Source organism: Garra rufa, chromosome 3 (assembly GCF_049309525.1).
Source record: "Garra rufa chromosome 3, GarRuf1.0, whole genome shotgun sequence".
Lineage (NCBI taxonomy): Eukaryota > Metazoa > Chordata > Actinopteri > Cypriniformes > Cyprinidae > Garra > Garra rufa.
This window is the reverse complement of record NC_133363.1, coordinates 56,377,386-56,390,539: the sequence shown is the minus strand read 5'-3', so window position 1 is coordinate 56,390,539 and position 13,154 is coordinate 56,377,386. Positions and strand designations below refer to the sequence as shown.

Here is a 13,154-nt window from a genome sequence, read left to right as displayed (position 1 = left end):
GCATTGATGCCAGATGCATGTGTCTAAAATTTGCATACAGGTTTGAAACAAACCTGAAAGTGAGTAAATGGGTCAACTGTGGGTGATAAGATTTATAACTTGAAGGATATGGTCAGTGATATGATTAATATACATAATACCATTGGCATAAATGTAAAAGCAGTGTTAAATTATGCAACACTTGAGGTAAAAAGAAAACTACCTTTAATTTAAATATTTAATCACTGCATTATCCAAAAATATGTATTTCCTTATGATCATTGAATTTCATTAAAAGTAACTATAATGTGATATATGAGCCATATTACACGTTTAGACGTGAGATATGGCTGTATATCGGCACAGCTGTAATTCAGTTGTAGGTAATCACAGCGTGATGATATACAGCCATATCTCACGTCTACGAGTGTGATATAGCATTTATGCAACAGTTCAACGGCACGAGTGTGTAGATACATAAGAAACAACAACGAAGTGTCTTTAAAAACTCTCTTTTGTACAGAACTGCTTCCTTCTGCCACAGATTCAAATCTAAGTTTGACAGTTTAATAACTGAGCCCAAGCCTCCATTACTAATACGAAAACAGCATATAGAACTAGTAACAAAGGAATGTTGAGTTGTTTCATTAAAAACTTATTGTATTATTGTATTAAAGCTCACTGTATTATGTGTAGTAGAGTATTATGAGAAAGAGAGATGGTCTGAGCGAGTGTGATTACCTGAATCTGATACAGCATTCATTCTTCAGCTCAATCTCAATAAAACATTAGTTTGAATATCCGCTGTCGATTGTCGTAGTGTTAATATTTTTTCATCTTTTTTTTCCAAAATAAAAGTCTTTACTGCTGACTCGTAAATCTAATGGTGGAACAATGTATCTAAAATCACCATCACAAACACACGCACCGTTTCTCAATACTAAACACTGCTATTAAATACTACTATTTTTATAAAATGTTATGTATTAAATAATAATATTTATTAAAAAACAACAACAACAACCATAAAAGTTGCTAGGCAATTCAGTCAAAAGTAAACAGGCAGCGCTCAATAATAATAACAGTTAATGGATTAATGAGACCAAAGACTGGCCATTAGATTTACCCAAAACAAATTATATTTCATGTTTACCCACTATAGACGTTTTTCCTGAACACGGAAGTAAGTCCGACTCTTAACTGAAAGAATGCTTTGCATTTCCGGTCTGCATTGTTTCTAGTCAAATTAGGGTATATTCCGAGCTAATAAACTAATGTTAAACCTATTCAAATGTTTTTAAAAAGCACATGGCTCCATAGCGCCATCACTTGGCAATGTCGCAATGACCGTCATTTGTCAGTGCCTCACTTTAATGAGTGTGTTAAATGACACAAAGCAGCGGACCTTAGCTACATTAAAAACAGATGGACGCTATTTGAATGGGTTCCTATGGAGACCGGAACAGAAAAGCATTCGATCTGACGTTAGAATTCGTAATGGCGGCGCTCATCGTTTACTCAGGAAAAAGGTCTATAGAGACATCAGAGCCAGCTGCAAACTCCAGAAGAGAAGTGAGGCTTCTCTCTGCAGGTTCATGAGCTCACATGTCCGAAAACGTTGATGACAAAATTTTCAAATAGACATTATCTTTTTTAACAAACTGCATATTTGAACTAAAATCAAGTACATTCTCACCTGAAGACCTCTTAAAACTACATTCCGTGACTCAAAAACAGTAATGTTTATAAAATTACAGCGGATTTAGGCATCCTGTTGAGTTCTGTTTAACCCTAATATTGCACTCTTATTGGCCAATCAGAATCGAGGACCAGAAAGAACTGTTGTTCTTGTGTGTGTGCATATATACAGTTATCGTGATCTAAAATGGCTCATATCGTCATGTTTTTTTGGTGCTGCCCACCTCTACTACAAACGTAGGTTTGAATATACAACTGTATCTCTGAAAACACTGGCCTCACAGTGATATAAACTATAATATTAGCAGAGGAAGTCAGGCTAACCAAAGAAAGACTCGCAGGCATTTCCGCCAACTGCCTCCCCAAGGTCTGAGACTGGAGGATGCATTCAACTCAAATTCTATTCACACAAACCCACACAGCACAAACCAAACCCTATCTGACTCACGATGTGCCAGACCACTGTTTAAAAGCAGGCTCTAAACATAGCCTAAAACCAAAGCCGAAAACTCCTATTATGTTACCGAGTCCCTCGAGATGATTGACAACTGAAAGACTGAGGAAATCTATTGTATTGCTTCAAGAAAGGATGAAGAGAATTAAGATTCTTTTGCTATTTTTGCTTTTTTCACAGGGAATAAAATATCTAAAGTCGTGAAATCAAAATGGACCCTTTTACTTAAAAACACATTCACAAATGTTTGCTCCCACCTGTTGTAAAGAGACCATTTTTCACAATCCAATCAATTCCCTGCATATAAAACCCCATTCAGCCAAATATCCATCGACTTTTCTGAAAATACTGAGCAAAAAGATGCCTTCATTTCGACATTAAGAAAATGTAGCAAAAATAATCTAGTCATACCTTTTATCCCAAATTTGTTGCGTCTGCTGTATTTGTTGATGAGGACGAAAATCACAATGAGGAAGACGCAGCCAAAGCCGGCCAGACCAACAGCAATCGACATCTACAGGAAAAAAGCAATAAAGCAGTCAATGACACAGCTACGTCTGCTGAAACTGCTGAGAACTTCAGCCTTTTGCTTTTTCAGACAATAAAGAACATCTTACTCCAAATGAATCTTCTTCAGGACTCTTCGCCTCATCTTCAGGTGTTGGAGCTAAAGAAAATAGAAAAGGCATTGCACAATAAGGGGGACAAAAATGCTTTCCTTTAGACAGTATTAGTTTTAACTAAAAGTAAAACAAAAAGTAAAACTTTTGTTATTTGCAATAAAGCTGTTCTAAATATTATATTAGAGATGTAAAAAATGTTGCATTCGCAACCAACTGAAAAAGCTAAACAGAAATGTAAAATAATAAAAGTAAATAAATAAATGAAACAAAAACAACAAAATCAATAAAACTTAAACTAAAATTAAAAACAAAGACTAATTCAAAATATTAAGAGCAGGGCTAGTTGTCACATTTTTTATTTTTTATTATATTCACTTTTTACACATTAATCCTTGGTCAAAAAAGCTAAACAGGTTGAACGTTTCCACCATTGTTTCTCAGGGCAAAAAATCTTCATACTATGTGAAGTAAGTTGTTATTTGCCATTAAACTGCTTATTATATTGTAAGTTATAATTGTATAAAATAACAAGATATAAAATCAAGTGACAATCACTAACCAAAAACAATTAAAAACAAGACAACCTGCCAAAATGTGTATGTACTGTATCTAAAATTTACTCTAGATTTAATGTGATGCCAAATTTAAAAATATCCAAATTTAAAGGAATGAATCTATTTTTCATTAAACTTTTGACTCAATAACTGTTCAGCCCTGTGACAACTTTCCCCTTGACAACTAGCTCCTTCCTATATATTGAATTTGTCTATGCAATCTAATATACAGTATGTGACCCTGAACCACAAAACCAGTCATAAGGGTTCATTTTTTGAAAAAAAAATTGAGAACAGCTGAATAAATAAGCTTTCCGTTGATGTTTGGTTTGTTAGGATAGGACAATATTTGGCTGAGATACAACTATTTGAAAATCTGTAATCTGATGATGCAAAAAAATCTAAATATTGAGAAAAAAAGCCTTTAAAGTTGTCTAAAAAAGTTCCTAGCAATGCATATTACTAGTTAAAAATTAAGTTTTGATATATTTATGTTAGTTATTTTTGGCATAAAAGAAAAATGTATAACTTACGACTGGTTTTGTGGTCCAGGGTCAAATATGAAATATACCTTACTAGATGTCTATTTTCACTTCACTTCACAACTAGTACATTTATGATGCTGCCTGAGAGCCCCAGTGTAAACTGTTTTGGTCCGGGAGGTTTTTGTCTGAACCTGTGTGGCTTGTTCACAGGTGTCAGGGAGGAATTGCCATTTAATTGAGTCATAATGGCAGAGGTGCAGCAGGGCTCACATATTGCTGCATCACGCACCCAAAGCACGAGCCTTCCTCCACTGGACTCGAAAACAATTACAATGTCCTGAACTCTTAATGCATAGAGCTTGTATACGTGCCAAAAATGTGCTGCAATTCATAAAGCCTATTCTTCAATCTACCTCTGTATAGTGTCATTAGAGATGTCCTCTTTTGCAAATACTAAGGAAAATTTTAAGTATGGGATGGTACAAGGTTAATACGTTGTAATGCATTTTTGTTTGCCAAGATCTGTGTGTTCTTGCTGTACTTGAGAGGAGCTGTAATTATGAGATATTGTTTGAAAGATTATATTGTTTTATCAAATTATTCAATGTTGAACTTAGCATCAGATTATAAAGTATTTGATTTGAAGTGGAATATTTGTTTTATTTTCAACAAGCAGAACAAGGAGATGAGATGTGACTAATATGTTTTGTCTCTGTTTTTTTTTTTTTTTTGGTTAAAAAGAGAGAGGCACTTACTGTACTCAATTATTCCTAAAAGAACAGCATGAGTAGAGAAGAGAAAAATATAAGAGATTAAAAATGGACATTTTAAAATGTGCAAAAGATACACTACCAGTCAAAGGTTTGGGGTCGACATTTTGTTTTTGAAAATTAATGCTTTTATCCAGCAAGGACGCATTAAAATTATGAATCAGATATTTCACATAAATGCTTTTCTTTTAACCTTTAATGCATCAACAAATCATGAAAAAAAATGCAGCCAATCAGAATATTAGAATCATGTGACAATGAAGACTGCAGTACTTATGCTAAAAATTCAGCTTTGCATCCCAGGAATAAATTACATTTTAAAATATATTTAAATAGAAAACAGTTATTTTAAATTATAATATAATTTCACAATATTGCTGTTTTTACTGTATTTTTAAACAAACAAATGCAGCCTTGATGAGCAAAAGATACTTTTTTTCAAAAACATTAAAATAATCTTACCAACCTCAAACTATACAATTGTAGTGTATATAGATAATATACTGAAGTATGTAATCCTATATATATAATATAATATAGTATCATATATTGTTTTTTTATATACAGTGGTGGCCACAATTATTAGAACACTAGTATTTTTACCATCTTAAAAATGGTTTAAGTCAGTTATTTCTATCTTTTGCTATAGTGTGTCAGTAGGAATTATCAAAAAATTCATTTTGACATTAATTGTAATAATAACTAAGAGTTTCGTTTGCACAAGGAGTCTGACAACAGCCAGTGCTCCACGCAACGATCTAACATGACATGAAGAAACAGAACAAACTGAGACAGACTAAATCCAGAAAAACTGTGGCAACGTCTCCAAGCTGCTTCAAGAAACCTACCTGCAAAGCCACTGTTAAAAATTTTAGGCACTTGTGTAAAAAAGTATAATCAGGTTGCTGTCAAACATAATGTCATTAACTTCTATTTATTCAAATTAAATCAACATTTGGTGTGACACTCTGCAAAAAAATGATTTTCTGACGGATTATTTGTCTTGTTTCCAGCCAAAATATCTAAAAATTCTTAAATCAAGAAGGATTTTCTAGACAAGTAAAAATGATTTACTTGTTTACTTGTTTACTGTTGACTTGTTTTTTTCTGAAAACAAGACAATAATTTTTACTTGTCTACAAAATCCTTCTTGATTTAATCATTTTTAGATATTTTGGCTAGAAACGAGACAAAACATTGCGTTTAAAGCAGCTTTTGCTCTAGGTGCACTTGCGCATAGTTTTTCAGCCAGCTTTGCAGGTATGGTTTCTTGAAACATCTTGGAGATGCTGATGAAATCATATCTCTGTGTGGGGCACTAGCTGTTGTCAGACTCCTTGTGCAAACAAAACTCTCACTGGATTATTACAATTAATGGCAAAATGAATGTTTGGAAATGTAAACTGATCATTCCTATTGACACACTACAGCAAAAGATAGAAATAACTGACTTAAAACCTTTTTTTAGCTGGTGAAAATACTAGTGTTCTAATAATTTTGGCCACCACTGTATAAACAGGCACACATATAAAGGTATATATATTAAGGTATAAAGTCAATACATTTCATAGTCATCCCTATCAATAAATATCAAAGTCATCCCTCATGCTACAAGAGTAAATAAACAGTTAAATAACTTACCATCATCCTCACTGAACGGCGGCTCGAGGAAATAACCGTATACAGTTTTGGTGACTGACCCGAGAGAGTTCGAGGCTACTAGGGTGTAGTTTCCATTGTCAAAATGCGTTGGGTTCTGAAAAGTCAAGCATCCCTCCAAGTAATCCTGGTAGTACTCCATCTCCATGCGGATATACTCGCTCTGCAGGATCTCACGGCCCTTGTGGAACCAGCGCAGTGTGGGATGGGGAAAGCCCCTAACTGTGAATTCAATGCAGGTGTGATGCCGCCGCTCCGGCTCGTCCAGCTTTAGAATTACTGGCGGAACTGATAGAAGGAAAGAAAACCAAGGGTTTATAGGAAGACAGAGGCTTTTATGTAACAAATACAGGATAGAATGGCTGACAGCCAATTTTCATCAGTAAAATTCACAGATTTCTCACTCATAGTAATTTGCTGTTAGGCAAAGAGAAGTCAGGCTAATATCTCTTTTTATGTTTCACAGATGAAAGAAAAAAATCAACATGATACTGAGAACAGTGACAGAGGACAGCGAAAAGAGTGAGTACATGATAAGTGTTGTAGAAGACTCAAAAACTTTGGAAAATGCACCTGTGAAATGCACAAATTTCTTAACAATTGTTATTGTCAAGTAAAAAAAAAGGCCCACTGTTATGTTAATATGCACTATATGTTTATAAATTGGGTTTTCGATGTAAAACGGACAGAGCATAAATTGACAAGAGGGACAGCTCGTAATCTTGCTGTCACAGGCTGTATATTATTGTACACTATTCAAAGGTGAACCTCATGCAAACGTCTTGTCCGACACTGCCGTTGGTTTGTCATTCAAATGAGAATGCATCATTATTGTCAGCTGCCTTCTCTCGCCGAAGTGATTTGTGCTTGGCTGACTGATGAGACTAGACGAGAGATAGATCCCTCCTGTAGAGCGGCTCGGCACACATCCCGCCTAAACAGATGACATGTGTTTTAGAATCAGCATGCAGCAGCACCCTTGCTCTAGGCCTGTCTGCTCTCACTGCTGCATGAGGCCTGTCATTTAGAGAGTCCTGCTGCAATCCCACCAGGAGAGAGAAAGAAGAACAGGAGGGATGTGCATCCCATATGTGCGTCTCATATTCCAGGGCTTTTGATCGGAATGCTAAAATCCAACTGGTGCACTTTTCATTAGCATTATTAATGCGGCTAAGTGGAACTGGGCCAAAGCTCTTGGCTTTGTTGACTCTGCACCCAGTTGTGATGTTTCTCAAATCCGATCTTTAGGACTGATTGTCCACGCTGTCAGGTAATGAAATCTGTCGGTTCTCACATCATAGTCAAGAACTTGGCTATAGTGGCTGCCATGAAAAATAAAATCAAATAAAATAGAAATGATATGTGACACTTAAGTATCATGGGTATATTTTTAGCATTAGCAAAAATACATTGTATGGGTCAAAATGATTGATTTTTCTTTTATGCCAAACATCATTAGAATATTAAGTAAAGATCATGTTCCAGGAAGATATTTTGTAAATTTACTACTGTAAATATATCAAAATTTCATTTTGGATTAGTAATATGCATTGTAAGAACTTAATTTGGACAACTTCAAGGGTGATTTTCTCAATATTCAAATTTTTTTGCAACCTCTGATTCCAGATTTTCAAATAGTTGCATCTCAGCCAATTATTTTCCTATCCTAACAAACCATACATCAATGGGAAGCTTATTTATTCTCAAAGCATTTAGATGATGTATAAATCTTATAAATCTGTATAAATTTTATGACTGTTTTGTGGTTCAGGGTCACATATAATACAATCTTTTCTTGCACATCAAATATTAACAGGATAGAAAGCTAAATATAATGTAACTAGCTATATAACGAGTTCATAAGCCATCAGAAATCATTCCTCACTCTTCCTTAATAAAGACAAGACCTTGTATTTGGTTATCAAAACCAAGCTTGACAGTTTTTCCACTCAGCGCCTGTATATCTTGCCAATGTCATTGCTATTTAACGTCAAAGTCATTAGTCAGCAGAGTGATAAGATGTAATGCTTTTCATCTACGCACTGTCTTAAAATCATGCGCTGTTTAATGAACATAATGATGCCTGAGTGTCAGATCATATCTGAGTCCTAAAACATTAATGCCATCAGCGAGAACAGTCCTCCATTCCTATTAAAACAAGGAAAAGTTGCAGAGATGCTTCGAATTCAGTCCTGCCTCTGGCTAATTCTCATCTTATACCTGTTTAACCCAGTTTAACACGGTGCAGCGCAGGTCTATTTTTATGTATGCATCACAACCTCACGCCTTCCCTAAACACGCACGCACCCTCTGATTAAATTAACACAAAGACTTGCAGGTTCATAGCTGTTAATTGGTGTATCAATTCATTTAGTACCTTGTTCTATTTTAAATGTGTCCATACAGTTATTTCTTCATAAGAGAGTGTTATATGCGTTAAAGTTTGCAACATCAAATTACATAAATGCATTTTTAATGCAAGTTCTGAATAAGGATTCAGAACATGTTCAAATAAAATGACTTGAATAACAATTATTCAGCATTTTTTTTACAGAGTTTTATCTTTTAAAACTACATAAGCCTTAAAGATTTGTATTTTAGCATTGCTTGAGTTCAGTCAGTTTGATTTGGTCTGAATTGACCAAGTGATTCATTAAAATGAATTGATTCTTTAACTAACAGCACAGCACTTTGTACTATATTTTAGTTTCATGTGCTGTCAGCGAGGACTACACAACAGTCATGTTTATGTATATTTTGGAAGTACACAAACTCTTTATATATACATTTTGCTGTGCCGCTGCAGATTCTGAAAACACTGCTGCTATCTTGACCTCTCATTTTGTCTGTAAAATGAGGCCATTCTTCGCACACCTGCAGCAATTACAGAACGCAGATGGAATAGGCCTATAACAAATTAAAGCACACTCAACTTTTGCAGTGGTTAAATGAAAAGCTTCAGTGCATTTCTTAAAGCTCAGTGTGTTACACGTTCTACAGCAAATGTGAAGGGTATGTGAAATTTTCTTAAGAAGCACTTATTTATTTTCTTAAAAGACTAGTTCACCAAAAAATGAAAATTACCTCATGATTTACTCATCCTCAAGCCATCCTAGGTTTATATGACTTTCTTCTTTCAGATAAATACAATTAGAGTTATATTTACAAATGTCCTGGCTCTTCCAAGCTTTATTATGGCAGAGAACGGGAGATTTTGTTGAAAATAAACTGTCCATCCATCATGAAAAGTACTCCACCCTGCTCCAAAGGATTAATAAAGACCGTCTGAAGCAAATCAATGTGTTTGTGTAAGAAAAATATCCATATTTAAAACTTTATAAACCCTAATCTCTAGCTTCAGCTAACTGTCGTACACACTTAAAAATAAATGTGCTTCAAGATGCCATAGAAGAACCTTTTTTGTCTAAATGGTTCCATAAAGAACGTTTAACATCTGAAGAACCTTTCTGTTTCACAAAAGGTTCTTTGTGGCGAAAGAAGGTTCTTCAGATTATAAAACAGTAAGAATAAGATGGTTCTTTAAAGAAACTATGACTGAATGGTTCTTTGTAGAACCAAAAATGGTTCTTCTATGGCATCGCTGAGAGAGAGAGTGTAGCGTTCCTGCGGGTGATGTAAGATGTAGTCGAACGCAGTGACGAACGCGGAAGCACAGTGAAGAGAGCAAAACAAAATTAGAAGTACAAAAACAAGGATTTGTAAAAACACAAAAAAAAGGGCAGAGGATTTTGCAAGACTACCATTTTCTGGACAGAGCTTACACTTATGCTTACATCCTGTGTCATCTTCTGGATTGAGTTTCAAATATGCATATTTTTCTTACACAAATGCATCAATTTGCTTCAGAAGGCCTTTATTAACCCCCTAGAATCATTTGGAGTACTTTTTATGATGAATGGATACACTTGGGTTTGCTTTAAAATCTCAACACCCATTCACTGCCATTATTAAGCTTGGAGGAGCCAGGACATTTTTTAAAATAACATTTTATAATAAAAGAAGAAAGTCATATACACTTAGGATGGCTTTCATTTTTGGGTGAAATATCCCTTTAAGACAAAAATGCCTATTCCTTTAAGATAAACTGTCAAAAATGAACTATCCCTTTAAGACTTTTCTATTTGTTTTTAGATAAGTGTTATCCTAACTTTAACAGGTTTTTTACGATGATTTAAAAAAAAAAATTCTAATCAGGAATCCATATTCCTCTTAAGATAATGTACTCACCCCTTTGTCATTCAAGATGTCCATGTCTTTCTTTCTTCAGTCGTAAAGAAATCATGTTTTTTGAGGAAAACATTTCAGGAATTATCTCCATATAATGGACTTCTATGGTGCCCCTGAGTTTGAACTTCCAAAATGCAGTTTAAATGCAGCTTCAAAGGTCTCTAAATGATCCCAGCCAAGGAAGAAGGGTCTTATCTAGTGAAATGATCGGTTATTTTCTAAAAAATAATTACAATTTATATAAAGGACTAACCTAACCTCATTTAAAATGCATTTTGGAAGTTCAAACTCAGGGGCACCATAGAAGTCTATTATATGGAGATAATTCCTGAAAAAATGTTGTTCTTAAAAAAAAAAACATGATTTCTTTACGACTGAAGAAAGAAAGACATGAACATCATGGATGACAAGGGGGTGAGTACATTATCTGTAATTTTTTGTTCTGGAAGTGAACTACTCCTTTAAGTCAGAAAATAAGAAGAAAATAGTAGTTTTGTTTTTTTATCTGGCTTCTGATTGCTAAAAAGTATTAGCAATTGTTTTTCCAACAAGTTGCAGCATTTGATGTATCAATACAGTATGAGCAATAGCAAACACCATTAAGTATGAGACATAAAAAACCTGTAAGAAGCACTTTGTACATACATAGCACAGCCAGCTGAAGGGACACATTGGTCATCCCGACCACGTTCTCAGAGATGCAGGTCAGAACAAAGCCGTTGTCGTCTCTGCTCACGTTGACCAGCGTCAGGTTGATGGAGTGAATGTTGGGTGGGTAGACATTTGACTGGAGGGCAGACGAAAACATTATGCTATGGTTAGACTGGAAATAAGGTTAAACGGTTTGTTGGGTGTGGGATGAATGGCGCTCACCAGGTGCGTGTTGATGGAGTGAAGGCCGTTCACGGTCCAGTCCACCTCAGGTACCGGAGACCCAGAGCCGTTACAACTGAGTGTCACATTGCCGCCCTCCAGCACAGTGAGGTTACTGTGAGCAACGCTAATATCTGGCATGTCTAGATCACAACAACAGCAATTATGTACATTCTCAGATCACAGTTTTACAAGAATTTACCATTGTAATTATCCACCTTTTTCTTTAACGTGGAAGTAAGCCTATGGGTGAGATTTCCAGTTCATTAGCCGCTATAGGGAAATAACGAGAAGAATAATAACGTGCAGTAAACGGTAAAACTGTGTGTACAAACCAGTGTGTTCATAATTAAGATAATATATTAAAGTAATAAAGTGAGACACACTAATTTGCAATATCAAGCAGGAAAACCAGCCGTTTTGTACATATAAAAATAGCTGGACGCAGATGAGACCAGAAGCCAGACACATAAAATATACAAATGGCCATGCCTGGTCTTGCGGGAAGAAAAATATGTTTTTGTTTTTTTTTTCTTTTGTGAAAATACTAGTTGCAACAGACAGTTTTACCACATCGAGTCCATAATTAACAAGTTGAAATGGTGCATGGTGTAAAATTTCGAAATATTTTTTTTAATTTTGTTTGCTAATACCAAAGTATAATATTTGGTGTAAACTATTTTTGAATTCTTTTTATTTATTTATTTATTTTTGTATATGATGTATTGTTATATATAATATATAGCATGCCTGTTTCTTTTAGTTTTCTTCTAAGCAGAAAATGAGGTAAAATGTTATGCCTAATTATATTTAATGAAATTAAAAGTAAACATCTCAGTAACTACAAGTAAATCTATTAAAAAAAAATTGGAAATATGGAAAAACTTACCTTGGCTAAGCCAAATGAAATAAATACACTACTGCCCAAAGTTTTGGGTAATTTTGTAATGTCTTTTTAATAAAGTCTCTTATGCTCATCAAGACTGCATTTATTTGATCAAAAATACAAAAAAAACTGTAAAACTGCTAACAGAATTTTTTTTTTGCAAAATGTTATTACAATATAAAATTATATTTTTTATTTTAATATACTTTAAAATATAATTTATTCCTGTGATGCAAAGTTGAATTTTCATCAGCTGTTACTGTCTTAAATGTCACATGATTCTTCAGAAATCATTCTAATATGCTGATTTATTATCAGTGTTGGAAACAGTTGTGCTGCCAAATATTTTTTTGGAACCAGTGATTTTTTTTAAGATTCTTTGATAAATAAGTGAAAAAGAACAGCATTTATTCAAAATATAAATCTTTTATAACAATGTAAATCTATGCTATCACTTTTTTATTAATTTAACACATCCTTGCTGAATAAATGTATTAATTTATTTTCCCAAAAATATTTTATTTTAAATAAATGCTGTTAATTTTAACCTTTTATTGATCAAAGAATCCTGAAAAAACTATCACAGGTTCCAAAAAAATATTAAGCAGCACAATTGTTTTCAGCACTGATAATAAATCAGCATATTAGATAGAGATTTTTGAAGGATCATGTGACACTGAAGACAGCGGTAATGATTCTGAAAATTCAACTTTAATTACAGATAATTTTTTCATAATGATATTTCACAATAATACATTTTATCTGCATTTTTGATCAAATGACCACAGCCTTGATGAGCATAAGAAACTTCTTTAAAAACATTCTAAGTCTTACTGATCCCAAACTTTTGAGCGGTAGTGTACATTAAAGCTGAAGTACTAAAATTATTTTAAAAAATGATTTAGTTATAAAATAACATTAAATA

General features: G+C 34.0%; 1 protein-coding gene across 1 annotated transcript in view; it reads right to left on the bottom strand.

The window, feature by feature from the left end:
• Window positions 1-13,154, bottom strand: part of LOC141331670 (NT-3 growth factor receptor-like) — a 178,817-nt gene that overhangs the window by 32,314 nt on the left and 133,349 nt on the right. The window contains exons 8-11 of the mRNA XM_073836708.1: window positions 6,205-6,510; window positions 4,549-4,563; window positions 2,749-2,798; window positions 2,543-2,645 (exon numbers count right to left, since the gene is read on the bottom strand). Coding sequence (XP_073692809.1) covers window positions 2,543-2,645; window positions 2,749-2,798; window positions 4,549-4,563; window positions 6,205-6,510 — 474 coding nt within the window. The remainder of the gene's footprint in view (window positions 1-2,542; window positions 2,646-2,748; window positions 2,799-4,548; window positions 4,564-6,204; window positions 6,511-13,154) is intronic.